This window comes from Rhea pennata, chromosome 22, assembly GCF_028389875.1.
Source record: "Rhea pennata isolate bPtePen1 chromosome 22, bPtePen1.pri, whole genome shotgun sequence".
Lineage (NCBI taxonomy): Eukaryota > Metazoa > Chordata > Aves > Rheiformes > Rheidae > Rhea > Rhea pennata.
Window position 1 is genome coordinate 8,397,414 of NC_084684.1, and position 17,618 is coordinate 8,415,031.

The 17,618-nt window shown below is 59.6% G+C and overlaps 1 protein-coding gene across 1 annotated transcript in view; it reads left to right on the top strand.

The window, feature by feature from the left end:
- The first annotated feature begins 4,894 nt into the window (after positions 1-4,894).
- AJAP1 (adherens junctions associated protein 1) overlaps positions 4,895-17,618 on the top strand; it is a 39,705-nt gene continuing 26,981 nt past the window's right edge. The window contains exon 1 of the mRNA XM_062593729.1: positions 4,895-4,990. Coding sequence (XP_062449713.1) covers positions 4,962-4,990 — 29 coding nt within the window. The 5' untranslated portion in view covers positions 4,895-4,961. The remainder of the gene's footprint in view (positions 4,991-17,618) is intronic.

Consider the following 17,618-nt stretch of genomic DNA (forward strand, 5'->3'; position numbering starts at 1 on the left):
TGCTGGGCTCGTGGAGCCCCAGACTGAACCCCCTCGCCTGAGACCACCGCGCGCTTTGTGCCTGGCTGCTGAGGAAGCACAAGAGTCGGGGGGGTTGCGAGCAGGTCGCTCCCGCTGCGATGTGCAAGCGCCGGCGGCGACACCGGCACGCTTCGCGCGCCGGCGCTGCCCCCGGGTGCTGGCGCCCAGCTCCCCGCTCAGCGCTCCGCACGCGGGGCCGGGCCGCCTCTCCTGGGGGGGGAAGAGCCTAAGGGGGGCTCCGCGGCGCCCGCTCCCCCTCTCCCAGCATCTGCCGCGGTCTTCCGTGGCGGCGGCACGCGGCGGCAGGGCAGCCCGGCTCTGCTGCCCGCCGACCCGCGTTCGCAGGTTACGTTCCTCGATACACGCACTTTGCTACGCTCTTCTCCAGCTCCTAGTCTGCACGGTCCTTCCTTGCTCACCGGGGTAACCGAACCTGAAGGCTGCCTGTACCGTCTCCGGAGCACTTTTCAGGCAAGCAGTCGGTTCAAAATGCTTCGCCAAGTGTAGAATTATGAGCCGGTGGAAGGAGCATCCTGTTCAGCTTCAGCTGCTGCTCCGAACCAGCAGCATCCTACAGACCGTCACACACGGCACGAATATATGCATTTGTGCCAATTAAACGCCGCAATAGATCTGTTCATTCCTTCTGCTGGGCTGAGACGGGCGACGCGGAGCCGCGGAGCTGCGCGAAGGAGGGCGAGCGTGCTCCCCAAGGGCACGGCTCGCCCGCGTCACGTTCCGCAGGAGCACGAGTGCAAGCTGCGCGCTCGAGGAGGACGGCGTCCCACGGCCTCCGGCACAGGGGCCAGCTTTGCTGGCCGTCCCCAAGGCGCGGAGCCCGCCGCGCTCGCCGGGGCGCTCGGCTCCCCGATGCAGCGAAACGCGCGTGCGCAGCACGCTCTACCCCGTGCTCTCCGCGGCTCGCTCCTGCGGTCACGGCGCTGCCGCGGCGGCTGACGGCACCGCGGCCGGAGCGACGGCCTGAGGCCGAGACCGCCGCACGGAAACGGCTTGCGGTTTCGCGGCGAGCTCAGAACTGCAGAAAGGGATCGTCAGTGCTGCTACCAGGGACCGGGGCTCCCTCAGCTTCATCCACGTGTCGCGGTTACTGTTTTGAAATGATGGAGCTGCACGGAAATGTCGTGTTCATTTACATTCGCCTCCTTTCAATTTCTAAAACTATTGTCATTTATGAGAAAAGCTTATCGAGTTAAATCCCTATCCTGCAGTAATATATAAATACTGCAGCTCAGGAGTACTGACATGCGTGAAAGTCAGGCTCACTTTTCTTCTTGAGCAGACGAAGAACAGGAACGATTATTTTGTATCACTTTACGAACGAGACCTTGCCGTAATATACCTGCTGTGCATTGATAAATAGCACCAGCAGATAATAAGGGCCCTAGGCAAGGAGCAAGGGAGAGAAAAGGCTTTCCAGTACGTGAACACAAATGGTTTAAATGTGAGCTAAATTGGCCTGATCATTCCTCAGATTTGCAAAATTAAACTGTGCCCAATTGTCAGCATCGCGGAGATTTATGAGACAAATATAGCCAAGGCAAAAGCAATCTCTAACAGCCTTGCAGAAGACGCTCGTAGGGTTTAAGAAGGACGTACCATTTAGGTAACTAAGTGGGATAATTTATTCTACATACTACTTCACAGCAATGCAGAGGCTTCGGTAAGGTCTGCCAGCCAAGGAACACACGCGATCATGAATACACTAGCATCAGCGATAAAATAAAGCTGCCTTAGCTTCGTAGCTCAGCTCTTAAGACAACTTCCACATAGCGGGAACTGTAGGGATGCAGCTGTGTCCTACGTGCCACCGTCAGGGTAAGAACGGTTTTAATCTGGTCTGAACAGGAGCGCTAGGAGGGAACGTGCTGCAGCCGGACTCGGCAAGGCGGGAGAGGCCGCAGAGGAAAACCACGCACCCCGTGGCCCACGCTTTCGAACCCGGCCAGCCGCCGCGTTGGGAAACGTTTGCGGGAGTTCGAGACGAGGAGCTGCGCCGCGGGCTTGACTCGCGGTGTGCTCAGCACGAACGGCAAGCTGCTCGGTGAAGTCAGACCTCTCTCTGACAGCGCCCTTACTGCGCGCTTACACCCAAAGCCCGTGGACGTGTGCCTGGCCTCAGACTGCGCTCACCTTGGACGTGGACATTCAGAGAGATTTCCTCGCCGAGCCGGGTTATTTCTAGAGCCATCGAGGTGCCCGAGATGAACCAGCCAAAAGCCGAGGTCCGGCTGCCTGCCAGGCTCCAGCAGAACAGCAGGCGCCCGAACACGCCTCGAGGGTCTCCCTGGGGTTCTCGGTGTCCGCCCCGGACACGAGCGCCTGCCTTCGAGGTCCTGCTCCGGAGCGCGGCCGTGCTCGGGCGCCCGCTCTCCTCTGCAGCGCCTTCAGCTAGCGCTGGATCTTTCTTCCCCCGCGCAGGCAGATGAACAGATTTTCCCTTAAGAGCAGGATTAGCGACTTTCACCAATGACTGCTCTCAGGATCTTCGGGTGCCCACCCCGACTAAGAAGGAGGCTGCAAGGGCTGGGTAGCAACCCAGGCGCAACTGCGAGCAACTTAGGAAGCGCCCCTCGAATTGCATGGAAAATCCCTCTTTTCTCTGGGAGTATGGGTCTGCCTCAACATCTGTAACGTGCACTGCGGCAGCCAGTCAGTCACTGTCAATGTTTATAGCTTTGCACCAGCCATTAGGAACTTTACTTTGTTGGTGAGATGACTCTGAGGAACAAGTTATACAAATGAATTCACTAATGACTTCCTTCCCTCCTACTTAAATTGTGGGATAATTCACACTTCCTGCTCCCGAAGTAGGCTGCTCCCTCGCGCAGCCTCTCTTTAGCTCATGACTCCATTCAGTGCTAGGCAACCCCAGCAGTATTGCTGAATAAATGAGCCAGACACAAATAGGGCCAAGATTGTCAATTGGCATCAATCCGCCTTTTAAAACCACACTAAAAATTTTGTGCTCGTTATTTTAAGAAGGCGCAGAAGCGGACGCGTCTCACGTGCTGCCCGGCCCAGAGGCAGGCAGCGAGCAGCTCCTTGGAAAAAACCGGGAACGTGGCGCAGGCGGCCGCGCGCGGGCGGAGGGTTTCTCTCCCCGTGAGGCTCGGTTTTGAACACCTCGCGCTAGCCCTGAACGCGGGGCAGCGGTGCGCCGAGCGCGGTTCCCGGAGCGCCGCGGCCCCGGAGCAGCGGTGCAGCTGGGGTTTCCCCATCCGGCGGCGGACGCCTGCCTCTGCCAAAGCTGGGCCGACCGGGAACGCTGCGCTCGCCCGTGCACTGACGCCCGGCTCGGCTGTACCGCCGCACCCGTGTCCCGCGGCTGCCGCCGCGCGGCCGGAGCGGAGGCGCGTGCCGGAGGCGGGGGGCCAAGGGGCCGGCGTGGCGGCGCGCGGGCTCTGGCTGGCCCGCGGGTCTGCCTTCCGCCTGCAGCTCCGCGGTGATCGCGTCCAGGCTGCCCAAGCCTGTTGGTTAAAAATAACCGGGAAAGCCAGTGTAGCCATCAAGCCGGATCCTTGCGCGGGTTCTGGATTCTCCCAGGCTTCGGCAGAGAGGTCTGCGTCTGCAGCAGCTGGGGTCCCGAGGGCTTAGATAGCTGGGTCCCGAGAGTTCATCTTTCCCGAAACAGATGCCTTCCGACTGTAAATCCAACCCAAAGAACAGCGGGGGGGGGGGGGGGTTAGATGCTGAACTAGAGGTCTTCCGGGCAGAGCTGGGGCTAATCTGACGGTAGCCCACGTAACAAGCGCGGGCTCGTACGGCGCTGTAAGGACACAACGAGCCTTCGATCTGTCTCGCCTTGCCAAAGAGAGCTGTTACTGTTTCTAGAGTAAGTTGACATGGAGGCAGGAAAGCCGGGCAGCGGCTCTGGCGGCGGAGACGCATTCGCCTTCTGCTCGGGTTCCGCTCCCTGGCGCGACCGTCCTGTGCGCAGCGAGCGCCGGCTGCTCGGATGCCTCTCGCCGCGCTGGAGCGCGGAGGGCTCGCTCTCCTAGGGGCTCAGCCCAGCGTCCGCGTTCTGCGCAATGAGCACAAAGAGCTGCACAAATGCAAACTTTAAGCTCAAGGAAATCTGGCAGCTGCTGCAAATGCCTCCGATTCGGGCGTCTCAGAAGAGCAAAGCTATCTGAGCGAGCCATTCGCTGGCTGGAGGACCAGCGCTGTCAGTCACCAGATAATTTTTCTGCAGAATGGCTATACGTAATTAGGGGTAAAATCGCTTTTGTCACGACCGGGATGTCGGCTGCAAACGCCCTCGCGGCCAGCCTGCATCTGCCCGCATCGCCGGCTGGCGGAGCAAGCTGCAGCCTGCCCCCCCGGCGGCTGCTTGCGGGTCGGGGCAGCGAGCCCCCGCGAGCGCCCTGCGGCCGCGGCCCCGCGGCGCCGCTCGCTCCGCGCCGGGCGGCTCGGGGCGGCGTCCCGGGCCGGCCGGGGCCGGGGCGGCTCCCCCGGGGCGGGCGCTCGGCGGCCGCGGCGCGGGGCCGCGCCCCGCCCCCGCACCTCCCCCCGCACCTTCCCCCGCGGGCGGGCGCGCGCACACGCGCGGGCGCGCCGACCGCGCCTGCAGCCGCCTCCGCGCCGCGCATGGGGCGCGCGGCTGGCGCGGGCGCGCCGCTGCCCCGCCAGCGCTGAGCGCCGCCGCGCCGCGCCGCGCCGCGGGGCGCGCAGCCTCCGCCGCGGCGGCCGGCAGCCGAGCCGCGCCGCGCCGCGCCGAGCCGCGCCGAGCCGAGCCGCGCCGCCGCACCCCGGCTCCGCGGGCGCCGGGCATGCCCGCGCCGCTGGGCGCCGCCGGCCGCCGCCTGCCCCGCCGCTGAGCGCCGCCGCGGGCGCGGGGCGGCGCGCATGGCCGGAGAGCTGCGGCGGTGACCCCCGCGCCGGCTCCGGCTCCGGCTCCGGCGCGGCGCGGAGACGTGACCATGTGGATACAACGGCTCCTGGGAAGCAGGTAGGGGCCGCGGCGCCGCGCCCCACGGGCTGCCGGCCCGGCCCGGCTCGGCTCGGCTCCGCGGAGGCGGCGGGCTGCGGCGCCCGGCCGTGCCGTGCCGTGCCGTGCCGCGCCGCGCCGCGCTCGGGCGCTGCTCCGCGGGGCGCCGCGGCTCCGGCCCGGGCGCCCGGCCGGGGCGGGCGCGGAGCGGAGTGGGGAACTTGTTCGGGCACCGGGCTGAGCGAGGGTCCGCGCCGCTCGCCCGCTCCCGGCGGGGCGCGCAGGGGCGCCGGCTCGCCCTGCCCGCGGACGGCGCGGAGCGCTCCGTGTGCCGGCGCCGGGCCGCGCTCGGCGCCGGGCGGGCGCAACGCGCCGCTCGGGGGGCTCCTGCCCGCCGCTTTCTGCGCGCTCCGGCGAGCGCTCCCGCAGCAGCGCCTCCGCGCTGCCCCCTCGGTGCCGGAGCAGGCGCCCTTCGGGGGGCGGGGGGGCCCGGGCAGGAAGCCCGAGCACCCCGGGCTTGTGCGGTGTGTGTCCAGGCGGATGGATGTGTTCGGCAGATTAATCGAGAATTGCAAAAGGAGTCAGAAGCAAACTGTTATGTAACACTTTTATTACTGCTGTGAAGTCATCTGAGCTGAAATCTTGTTATTTTTGTGGCACTGTGGTTCGAGATCACTAGTTGTGAAGATCCTATCCGTTCCTTGCGTATGTATCCCTAAAGCTGCAGGATTATCTGGTTTTGCTTATTTTGACTGTGTTTCAGGAGAATAATTCAGAGCGACAGTTATTAAGAGAGATCGAAAGGAAAGCTGTGCCGCTGCGCGACTGACGTGGCGTTCCTCTCTCCGTGACCCTTTTGTAGCGGTCTGCTTCGAGCAGTTACGTGGCGTGGGCCAGACTGGAAAGCTAGTGCAGCCCGGCGCGCACCTGCCCCGCGTCCGCGGAGCGCGAGAGCGCGTTCTGCGCTTTGTTCGGCTTCCCCGGGGGGCCGAGGGTCTCGTCTCGCCGCAGAGGAGCGGCCTGAGCCGGGCTGCCCTGAGCCCTCTGCGAGCTCACGGCAGTCCCTGGTGAAAGCGATATTTACTGAGACCGGGCCGTGCTCTTTCTTTTTTTTTTTTCTTTTTTTCCTCCTCCTCCCCCCCCCCCCACCGGACCAGGCTTGAGAGGTCTGCGGGGCTGTGGGACGGAGCGGATGGGTAAGAGCGCAGCCAGCAGCCCTACCCAGCGCAGCGACCGGCGGAGCCGGGCAGGCTTTTCCGCCCCTCGGTTGCTCTGCTCTGATCGTCGGATACAGTCTGCTCAGAACATGGCTGCTGCTTGCGGTGGCGGTGGCGAGGCGGAGGGACCAGGCAGAGTGCCCTGACCGCTGAGGGAGCTGCGCTTAGGGTGTGGGGGGTGCGAGAAGGACTTCCGGAGCCCGCTGAAGTCGCTGGAGGTTTTTTCACGTTTCTTGAGCTTTGGATCAAGTCCTAAAAGGTGCAACGTTACTGTAACTTGAGATTTTTGCCTGTGCAGTAGAACCGTGGGAGGCCCCTGGGTTTTGCTTTGGCATTTGCACTTGTTTGCCGTTGCGTTCCACTTGATATCTGGTTTATCAAGATAATCACACGCCGGCGTTCCTCACGAAGAGTGACACCCACGCAGCACGCCCAGGAAGCGTGTGGCAAGTGAATCCATCACGCCTTTCGCCGTGTCCCCTTCCCTCTGGTCCTTCTCCCTGCAGTTTGTTTTAACGATCCAGGCAAGTGAGCAGCTTCACGCTGCCACCAAAATGTCAGTCTGTCGTGGCCGTGCTGCGTGGTCGGGAGGATGGAGCCTTGGGTGCGTCTGCCGCGATGCAGTGGCCTTAGGGATTCCTGCTGGGTACGGCATCAGAAGTATTTGGGGGGATACGGCGCAATCTGGATTTCACGGGAGATGCAAAGACCGGTGGAGCTGGAGGGCTGCTTTCTCAGGCTGGAACTCGCTGAAGACGGTAATCTCAGCAGCCGCCTACCGTTTTATTTCTGTAAAGGGTGTAGCAATGAAAATAGGAGCCTTGCGCTCGCGTCTCTCTTCAAATCACCTTATGAATTTGTTTACGCTGTATTCTGGAATCCTAATCACCAATCTGTTCTCTGAACCAGCTCAGCAGCTTCCAGTCTCTGTTTTACGTTCTAAGAAGAGATAACTGCTGCTAACCTTGTCTGCTGCTCTCGCTTTTCTCTACCTCTAATTGCTTCTGGCTTTATTTCTGACATTTCCCTTGCTGTTTCCCCTCATTTTCGTGAAGACTATTAGAAAAATAGCTCCAGTGAAACCGGGGGACTTGCAGTGCCCGTTTCATCCTCAGGATTCTCTGCCCGGAGTCGCTGGGTGCCGCAGGGAGACGATGCCTTTTTGCCTTCTGCCCTCGAGGCAGCGGCGGTTTCCTGACCTTACAGACAAGCCTTGCTTTTAAGCCGAGGAGAGTAAGACCTTCTCCGAGGTCTTCAGAGTCTCATCACGCGGAATTATTCTTTTCTTGCTTTCAGAAACGGGGCGCTCCGCTCCTAGAGGCTCTACTTGCAAGCTGGTTTTGTAACTCTACCTGTGAGAGCCCTTGCAAGCGTCCGGGAATATTCCAGGTCCCCCTCGCCCAGACAAGCGTGGCGTTAACGGGAGGGGGTTTTGTGAGCCCAAGGTCTGGTGCTTGCGGCTCTGCAAGCGTTGCGGAGCGGCAGCTACTCTGTTATTTCCGAAGCACGCGCAGCCGTAGCTGGGTGTAGATAGGTCTGCGTGAGCGCGTGCGTGCGTGCGTATGATAGAATCGCAGTTTTCTGTACTGTGGCGTCTTTCTTTCAGCTGCAGCTGACAACTCTCCTTGCAAAGCTACAAATTTAATATTGCAAACAACATGCCATGATTTTTACAGCATTTAGCTCAGAAGTGATTTGCAGTGTGAATAAAAATACTGTTTGCAGTTTCTTCCTGATTGCGTAAAACAACTCATTAAAAGCATACATCCCTGCATATTTGCTTTGAGGAAACTTTATGGGCACTGGAGTGGCTGCCAACGCAAACGTTTTGCGTGGATTGCACTCATCAGGTTCGTGCTGTCAGAGGCAGACTCAGCCGGTCCTCCAAGCTGCAGACCTTGCGCTCTCCCGAGTACGAGAACGCTGAGCGGTGGGAGTTAACGGCTCCCACGGAGGAGTTGTCGCTCGTACGGTATCCGCGCAGGGGCTGAGTTGGCTGTTCCTGGGTGAATTGACTGCCCCAGGAATTCATCTGCCGTCACTGACTGTGATGTTCAACAGCCACAATAATGCTTAAATAAACTGTGCTTTTATGCCGCAGTTCGTACCTTCTAACTGGCAGCAATTTTGCAGAGGAGGAAAAGGGAGATGTGCAGGTATTTAGCAGCCCTCCTGTGTGCAGCATGAATAATGATCGTAATAACGTTGGAATCATCGCCGTATTGCCTTTGCTGTGTGCGCTCGGCGCAGTGATGGATGGGGAGCTGACGCAGTTGCTGAGCAGCCGGCTCATCCCGAGATGCCTCGGAGCGGCGTGTGTTTGGAGGGCTTCGCGTGTGGGCCGCGAGCGAGCGCTGCGGAGGGTCCCCCGGGAGCTCGGCGGAGGGGCCGCCTCGCGCGCCCCTCGCCTGCCGCCTGCGCTCCTCTGCTCGCCGTGCTCGCGTCAGAGAGCCGCCCGCGCCGGGAGCGCGCGGCCGCTCTCCGGAAACGCCGCCGCCGCCGCCCCTTGCCCAGCTCCTCGCCCAGCAAACTCTTGCTTACGCGAGCTGCGAGAGGAGAGGAGATCTTCTGTCTGGAGAGTTTAGAGCAAAGCGTGCTCAGCAGGGTCGGCTGCGAAAACGGAGCTGCCGCGTACGGCTGGCGGCAGAAGCCTGCCTAATCAGTGCTAACCGATATTTTAGAATTTAAGTTTTTTTTTTTTTGTCCCCCTCTTCCTTCCGTGTGGCAGCTTCTAGTTCAGGAAAGGACGCTTCAGCCAAGCCCAGAGGGGGGGAAAACGGTTGTTGTTTTTCCACTAGTTCCCAAAGCTCGAGCTTGGCTCTCTGCACTGAGTACATGTTTTTGATCGAGTGTCGTTCTTTTGTTTTGTTTCATTTTGTTTGCTCCTTTCTCCCCACTGGAATAATATAAAACTCGACTTGAACTGGCCCTTTACAAAATAAATTAGAGTTGCTATTCGTATTTCCTATGGCTCTTCTTACTGGGACCTGTATGGCAGAGTTTGATAGCTTACATAATTTCCTACGATGGAGATGTACTTCATTTAATTTCACTTTGAAATACATTGATTAAATCAGAACTGCTGAGAGATTTAAACTGAATCTCTGCGGCCTGAACTTAACTGTGGGAGGTTTACCTACCTTTATCCTTCAACACTGATTTGGTTTTATGAGGATTCCTCGTGAAATTAGGTTCTGCCCGCTTGCCCGGGCGTGCGGCTGAGCCCGAGACGCTTCTCCCCCTTCGAAGGGGGAGCGTGCTTGTGATGCCTCTCTGCTGGGGGGACTCCTCAGCGTGGGCTCTGCTCAACGGTAACCGGTGGAGAAAGCAACGCAGACCTCCGTGACTCCATGGGAGTGTCAAAAGGGGACGCGAAAATCCGGGAGTAAGCGCTGCGCGTCTTCCTGGGACGCGCTCGGTCCACACGGTCGGTACCTGCCGCAGAGCTTCCTACAAACGAGACCAGATTTCCTCCCAGCCTGCTACAGTGAGGAGGAGACGGCGGATTTTATCTGCTTTCCTGTGGTCGCCTGTCGAGGAACCGGGGACCGAAGGAGGGACCGGGGCGGTTCGGATGCCCAGATGGTTTGTCTCTTCCCAAGAAGAGCTGTGCTCTTCCTGCGCAGCTCGTGCGAGCTCGTGCTTCAGGCGAGGAGCGGGCTGCGTTTCGAGCACGAGGACAGGAGTGTCACGAAAGGGTGAGACCGCGCTGTGACACGTTTCGTGCCTTCCTCGAGCGCCTGATACTGACGCTGGTACGTGCTCAGGTAATCTCGAGGCCTGATCCGCTCCAGAAATTTGAGTTGTCCTTGTGTCCCCCCTCATGAGAGCTTCATTTCAACCCAGCAGCAATCATCCGTATCCCGTCCTGATACTTCTTGCCTTGCCCTCTATGTTCTCCAGCTGTCCGTGTTGCAGGTCCAAGATCTAGATCCCAGGAAAGGACCATTAGTGCCCTCTCTTGCGACTGGCCGGTAAATCCCAAATGAGCAACGTGTGTGGGAGACCTTCAGCCCTGTCTTGTCTTCTGTTCCAAAGGCGAACTGCGAGGAGCTGCGGGGCCTGGGAAAATATAGTTTGTTGGTGCGGAATATCATAAAACTGAGGGGTGAGGTGGAGACCTCCCGTGACAGTCCCAAGCACAGGAAGATCTGCCACTCCTTCAGGGCTTCCTCTCATCTGTGCTGGATGATTCAGTGTTTCTGGTGTGAAGGAACAGTAATAAAAAGGAAGAGAAATCCGGCTTCGCTAGGGGTGGATGCACAACTGTGTCCGCAAGCGATGTTCTGGGCGCAGGAGACCTTTAGAGGACAAGGACCAGCTCGCAGGCCAGGGAGCCCCTGGTGCTGTAGAGGCAGGAGAGCGAGGCACTGAAGAGCAGCTTGCCCGAGGTCGTATTAGGCAGTGCTGGCAGAGCAGCGAATCAAACCTGGGCCCTTTACTCCCGGGTTGAGGATTTTTCCTCCCTGTCCTCTGACCTGTTGGCCAGTGCCACGCTGCAGTGTGTCAAAGGCTTCCCCATGCCTCCAGTCGTCCCCAGGGAACGCAGCTCCTGCTCCGTCTGCCTTTGCTGGCTAGCACAACATTAAACAGACTGCTGAATATAAGGCATGTCTCGCCACTCATAGAAATGTTCATTTTCAACTAATCTGAGAAGTGTCTCTGACTCCTAAATAATTTATAAGGAGGAAATGTATGTGAAGTCATTTAACATGAGCTTTTGTGTTCAAATTTGCTCTGACGGTTTTTTCATGGGCTCTAATTTTATGGAAATGTTACTGCATCCGTAGCTGTATTCTTCCCAATAATAGCTGCTGATACCTCGTACGTTGTGAGGAGTAATGCTGCCAATGCTTACACACACAAGGCTCTCCAGCAGGGTCCAGGTTGCCAATTTCTGCATGGCGCTTTAGGGAGTAAATACCAGTCCTTAGCGTTTTGTCTCCCTGGAAGCCCTTGAGCGTAATGAAAACAGCTCTCCATTCCTTAATGAAGAAAGTGGCTTGCGGTAAGAGAAGGCAGAGTCTTGTTGCAGTGGTTTTTCTGTTAGCCCCGTCTTAGGCTGACCGTGGGACCGAGTGTTGGTACTGTGGACGGTAGCAAGTTTGGTCCGGCTAAGGGTGCTCCCGTCTGTCTAGGGGTTGGAGCATTACAAATCCTACTGGGTTCCAAGTTTATTTTTCAAAATTAAAGCTGAGTAAAAGCTGCTTCAAGAACCACTGACACTTTTGAGGTTTAACACGGTTTTTGCAAAAGAAATAGTTTGTGAGCAAGACCTCTGTGGGATGAAATACAAGAGCTTCTCGGGACTCGTGCTGTAATGTGAGGAAAAATGAGGGAACATAACATATGCCTGTGCAGTTACGTGTCAGAGGGTGAATGTGAAAGTGTGGGTAAGGACACGTTCCAGAGCACAAAATATTTCTGGAAGCGGCTGCATTTATTGTACACAAACAGTTTTATAGAATATAGCTACAATCTCTCAGCAATCAGTCTTTCCCATCTGTACGGCGCTTCAGCTATACGTCCGTTTCTATAGCATCACTGGAATATCTCTAAGGAGAATATCTCCATGATAAACTCAAAGCGGTGGTTTATAGCTCTATAAATAGGCAACGTGAGTAGCGTAGTGCTGGCTCGGTAGCTGTACGCGAAGCTGCTGCAGCTCCGTGTGAGAGCGCTGGCGGGTCGTTGTTCGGAAGGCAACGTTGACGGCCGGCCTGGGGACGAGCGATGCTAGGACAAATTTGTCATTTAAATGCGTATTATTTTGATCGGAGGAGTAAATGAGAAGTTGGGAGATGAACGCAGCTTCTCCCGCTTCCGGAGTCGCGCCTGGCCGGCGGAGCCATCGCCGCAGCTGAATGCGTGCTGCCCGTTGCTTCCCCTCGGGTCACGTTTCTCGAATTGCCGCTGTCCCCTCGCGTGATGCACGCCTTGCTCTGGGACGGATATGGTATCATCTATTTGTTGCTTTCTGCAGGACTTCAGTAATGGAGTGTTAATTAATTGACATGGATTAGAACATCCACTCAAGTACTCAATGAAAAGTCAATGATTAATGCCTGGAAAGCAAACACCGCGTGGCTGAATTTCCCTCTCCCGCCTCTCAAACGTAATAAGGCTCTGCCTCTTCCCCTTCAAAATTAAAACTGCAGAAGAGGTCTGTATCTCGTGAGCTGCAGCTAAGGCCACCGTGGCTTTGTATGAAACAAGAAGTTACAATTCCAGGTGTTGGCATGCGTTTTCTTAAGAAGAGCTTTCAGAAAGAATAATCTCAATTTCTACAATGGTTGCCTTTCATAGGTTTTTCTACGTTTCCACCTGAAAGAGTGGGGATGAATTATTCATCTCATTGTTTCTTGGCTTTGTAAGAGGCTTTTTACTCCTTTAGAAATATTCAAAACGTACTCTGGGTTCCTGTCAAAGTGACACGTTCTCTGGCAAAAGTAATTTTGATAATTCTGAGAGATGAGAATGGAAACACGGATCATTCCTTGAGGACTTTCTTTGCAGGCTTTGAACAGAAAGGGGTGTAATTCCAGATGATTCCCTTTAGCCCTTCCTTGCGCTTAGAAGGGCCGAAGCTCTGTGCGATGCAAGTCTGCTGGCACGCAGGCGTGGCGCTGCCATCCCCACTCAAGCTGTTACGCTGCGTAGTTCTGGCTAAAGCTCTCCTTTTTCAGGTGTGAATAGCTGCTAGTCCCGGTTGCTCCTCCGCGCGTTAGCGCTGAGGGATGAGGGACCTGTTATCTCTGCAAAGAAGCTCTCTTCCCGTGAGTTCCTCTTCTGCTCGTGTGAGACCATCTGAACGCCCATTTCCGTGCGCGTTCCCAGCTCCGGGGGAATGCGGAGCTTACCGGCCTTGTATCTTCTGCCCAAACAGGGCAAACTGGGACTCGAGGGACACCTCTTGCGTGTTAACACTCCCGCTGCGTTTAGCCAAACCAGGAGCGTGCACGTAGGGCGAGTATCTGAAGAGCTTGCTCTCGGTCCGCGCTGGAGGCTGTTGCCGGGGCCTGGCCAGGGCGCTTTGCTTTCCCCTGGTGCCGCCAGGAAGTCCTGGAGCGGGGGGAAGCGTGGTGGCTGGCGAAAGAGCGGTGAGGAGTGCGAAACGTCTCGTCGTCAGCGCTCTGCCCGGCTGAGACTTCTCCTCTGCAGGTAGCGCCTTGAGAAGCTGAATCTGGCCTGCGAGGGGGATTTGTCTAATAAGATGCAAAGCGCCGTGATATCTGACTCAGTAGCAATTAGACTCCAGAGGGTGTGTGCCCACAAACATCACAATGTTTTCTAGGCTCTCGCTAAAAATGCATGCCTCCGGTGACTCACGTTCACCTCTATCCAGCAGGGTTTCACTCCCGCTGTTCCTGCAGCAGCTACTGCCTCGGCTGAAAAGCTCGCTCGCTGCCAAGGCGCGACTCTGATCTTCTGCTGTGCGTGCGATGAGGTGGCGGTGGCAGAGAGGGTTTCTCCTCTCCGCCGACCAGGAGATGCCTCCGTGCTGAAAGGGGTTCTGAGACGCTGCGTGAAAGGATCCGCCTCTGCCCTGGATTTCTTTCCCGGTCTCTTTGCTTCCCTTCTAGCTTTGCTTTCTCCGTCTCCGTGGCGCGCCTGCTTTTTTGCTGTTCAGTGCAGCACGTCGCGCGTTAGGAGGCTTCTCCTGGAGCGGAAGCCCCGAGCCGCAGCGGCTTTCAGCCCGGTCTCTGAGCCAGCCGACGCTCCCGCGAGTGGCCCGGCGCGCGGGGGAGCGCCGAGGGCCCCCTCGCTGGGACGGGGCGAGCTCGGGGCGCCGGCGGTGCGGAGGCCGCCCGGGGCCGCGGAGCGAGCAGAGCCGCGTCCTCCTGCCGAGCTGCAGCGCGGCAGGACGGGGACGCGCCTGCCTGGCGCGCGGCCCTCGGTCCTGGGGCAGCTGGGGCGCTTCGGGCTCGTGCCGCAGCGCCGTTCGGCTCTGTACGGTGCGTGCGCTTGCGCGGGTGTCCGCTCGCTTCCCTGCCTGGCGGAGACGCTCGAGTTCCTGTGCGCAAGGCCGGAGGCTGATTCTCTGGTGCGTGGTGTTTTTAATTCCCGCGCGACCGGGCAGCGTGGCGGGGGCCTCGGCGCCGGTGGCGGGAGCGCCGCCTCCAAATGCCTCCCTCTCTCGCGTCGGATCTCCTGCTTTGGCCTTCTCCGGGCTTTCAGTTTGATGCTTTCTCCTTTCGAAGATTGCTCTGCTTCTGTAAGCTCGTTCCGGCTCTGTAAAGCTCTCCATCCGTCTGCTTCTTGCTGGTTTCACTTCTCTCGTCGTCTCTGCTGCCTGTAAGGGCCGTTGGATCTTTTGGACTTCCAGGCTTTGCCTCTGCTCGTTCCCTTGTCCGGGCGCCCAGATTTTGTGATGCTGTGCGTCCGGAGGCTTGCACCGCTCCCGGGAGCTTCCCAATAGGAAGAGCAGACCTGGCTCTCGATTGCTCCCGGGGGAACCGAGGGCAACTCCGTTACGTAACGGAGACGCTGGAATTCAAGCCGGGCTTGGTTGTCGCGGGACGTTTCGCGGGAGAACGCACGGCCGCACGTGGCTGTCGCGAGGGTGCGGCGCGGGCCGCGGGCGACCCGGGAGCTTGCCTAGCTGTTGCCGGACGGATTGCTCCAGTTGCGTCTTCGTTGCGGGAAGACGGCAAACCCAGATGTGAGCTACTGAATGCAGGCATTTCCATCGAGTGGGAGTTGTGACATTTCAGCAGCTGTTCCCAAATGGAGCCAGTGCTTACCTTTGCTGAGAAAAGGCCGTTTTTTGGAGAGATCTTCATTAAAGACTGTATTAAAACATTTTCTGGTTAGGTATTTTTCACGCGGGTGTTATTTTCCGTTATTCTAGGATGTCGGAGGAGAGCTGTAAATCTCGAAATGTCGTTCCCTGGGAAGTCGTCCTGTGTTACAACGCTGTAATGAGCCTGGATTTTTGAAACGTGCTAAGCTGCTACCCGATACATACTGAGCTAACGTATCTTATTTTTTTAGATCAAAGCGTTTTCTGCGTACGTTGTAACGACACGCTCGAGCGCGTTAATTTAGAAAACAAGATAAGCACTCGCTGTATTTACCAGCCAAGCAGCTGCTTGCAGCGTTCCTGCGCTGGCTTTCTTCGAGGATGTCGGAGGCGGCCGTCTGTCTGACGGGTGGGCCGCGGTCCGTCCTCGGAGGGCCCGAACTCCGCAGCGCTGTTCCCCGAAGCGCCTGCTCCCGCCCGGCTCGGGACGGTCGCCCGCCGCTGGCCCTGCCGCTTGCCGCGAGAGAGCTCCAGACGCTCGCCGTGCCAGGCACTCGCTGGATTTGTGTCTGGCTTTTACGTATTGATTCGTTTTGTCAGATGATAAAACCGTGCTCGTTCTGCATAAAACCTGCTTTGTTTGTGGATCGATTATACAGGGGATAAACATGCGGAAAAGAGAAATCACGAGCAAAACAGAAACCCGTCAGGAGAAACTCACTTTTCATTTGTGGCTGCAGAGGAAACGCGCTCCTCCGCGAGCCGGCGTCGAGACAGCCGGCAAACCAAACCTGGCGCCCCTCCTCTCGGCTCCTTTCGGGGACCCTCGGGCCGCCGGGCCGCGGCGCGGGGAAAGGAGCCGGAGGCGCGCGAGCTGCTCCTTGCTCCTGCCCCCTCCGAGCCGTCCCGCGGCTCGCACCGCGCTCCTCCCGGCTCTCGCGGCCGCCGGCAGGCGAACCGGCCGGCGGGCTACGGCCTCGTCCGGAGGGGCCGGCGGGCCGGGCGCGCGGGCGGGCGGGCGGGCGGCGCGGGAGCTCCGGCGGTCGCAGGACTCGCGGGGTGCGCACGAGCCGGGGCGCGGGGCCGGCGAGGGAGCCCGGGGCAGGCGGGACGGGGTCGGCCCGCGGCGCGGGGCAGCCGGTCGGCTGGCGGGGCGTGCGGGGCGGCGCGGCCGGCCCTTCCCTTCTGGCTGGATCGAAGCAGAGCTGCCAGACGCCTCCGTGAGCTCCGTAAAGGAGGCGGAGGCGGCACGGTCTGTTCAAGGTCAGATTGGGCCTGGAGCTGAGCTGTTCTGTCCTTGTTTATGCTTCACGGCATTAGAGATAATCTCTGAGCTCCGCGATTTATCGGTTTCCTCCATACGGCGCAGCCCGTTCCCTTTAACGCCGCTTCTGCGTGCGTTCGGTAAAGAGGCAACGTGCTCCTGCCTCTCCGGCGGCGGCGGGAGGAGGAGGAGGAGGAGGAGGAGGAGGGCCGGGCGGCGCTCACCCCGGAGCGGCCCCGTTCCTCGTTCCTCCGCCCGGCTGGCGAGCGCGCGGGGCTGCGGGGCCGGCGGCGGCAGCGCTCGGCCCCGCAGCGAGCGGCCGGGCTCGGCGAGGGCGGCCCGAGCAGCGCGGCGCCGCCAGCCCCGAGCGCTCGCCCCGCTCGGGCGGCGGAGGGGTGCGGATGTGGGGAGCGGGGCCGGGACGGGGCTGCGCCCTGCGCGCGGGGCGGTTGCACGGACCCGGCGGGTAAAGGAGACCGTTTACGCGGCAGCAGCTCGGAGCCGCCGCGCTCAGCGCGGCCCGAGTTCCTCCCCGGGGTGGTCCGCGTGAGGACGTTCGTGCTGCGGGGCTGGGGAGGCTCCAGTTAGATGTTGCCGAGCGGAGGCTCTGAGATGGTTTTGTGGTGCAGGCTCGACAGGTCTCCTGCAGTTCGGCGTCTCTATCAGCGGGCTGCAGAGCCCGTGTCACGGCTCCCCGAAAGGGAGCCGTAGCCGCCGCTGCCGCCGCGTGAGCTCCCGCGTCTGCCAGCGCTGCGTTTGGTGCTTGCAAGTACAGCTGGAAGCTCCAGGAGATGGAAAACGATGGAGAGGGGGGGAGGAAGACAGCTAACTCCTGCAGGGTTTACGTTTGCTCCTTTGCTAACGCGACGAGCGGAGCTCAAGGCTGGGGCCCTGCCGGAAGGTCACGGGCCGATCGGCAAGCGCTGCTAAGACGAGCTCCCCGGCAAGCTGTGCTTGCGGCGCGGCTCTTGCTCCTGCCCGACGCTCGGTGCTGGTGCAGAACTCTGGAGGAAGGAGCTAAACCAGAGCCAGGTGCAGGTTGTTTCAAAAGCCAGCTCGCACAAAACCCCTCTATCTGGACAGGACAAGCAGCGAGTGTTACTCCAGGCAGTCGGATGAAATGCCCTACTGTCCAGCCCTTCCAAACTAAATGCCCGCAGTGTTCGGTGAACGCCTTTGCTAGGCTGCGGTTCAGAGCCGCGCAAAACTGTTGCAGACCGCGACGGAAAGCGGTGTCAGAAGAGCGGGGCTGTCAGCGCTCTCCTCCTGCGGCGCCTGCCTGGTGGAGAAGGGTGCCCGGGCGCCGAGCAGGGCGGCACGGCGCGCCTGCGTGGGGGCCCGGCGCCGAGCCGCTCGTCCGCTCTGCGCGGGCCTGCGCCGGGCGGCTCCCGCCGCGAGCTCCAGGCGCTGCGTGTGCTGAGGTTT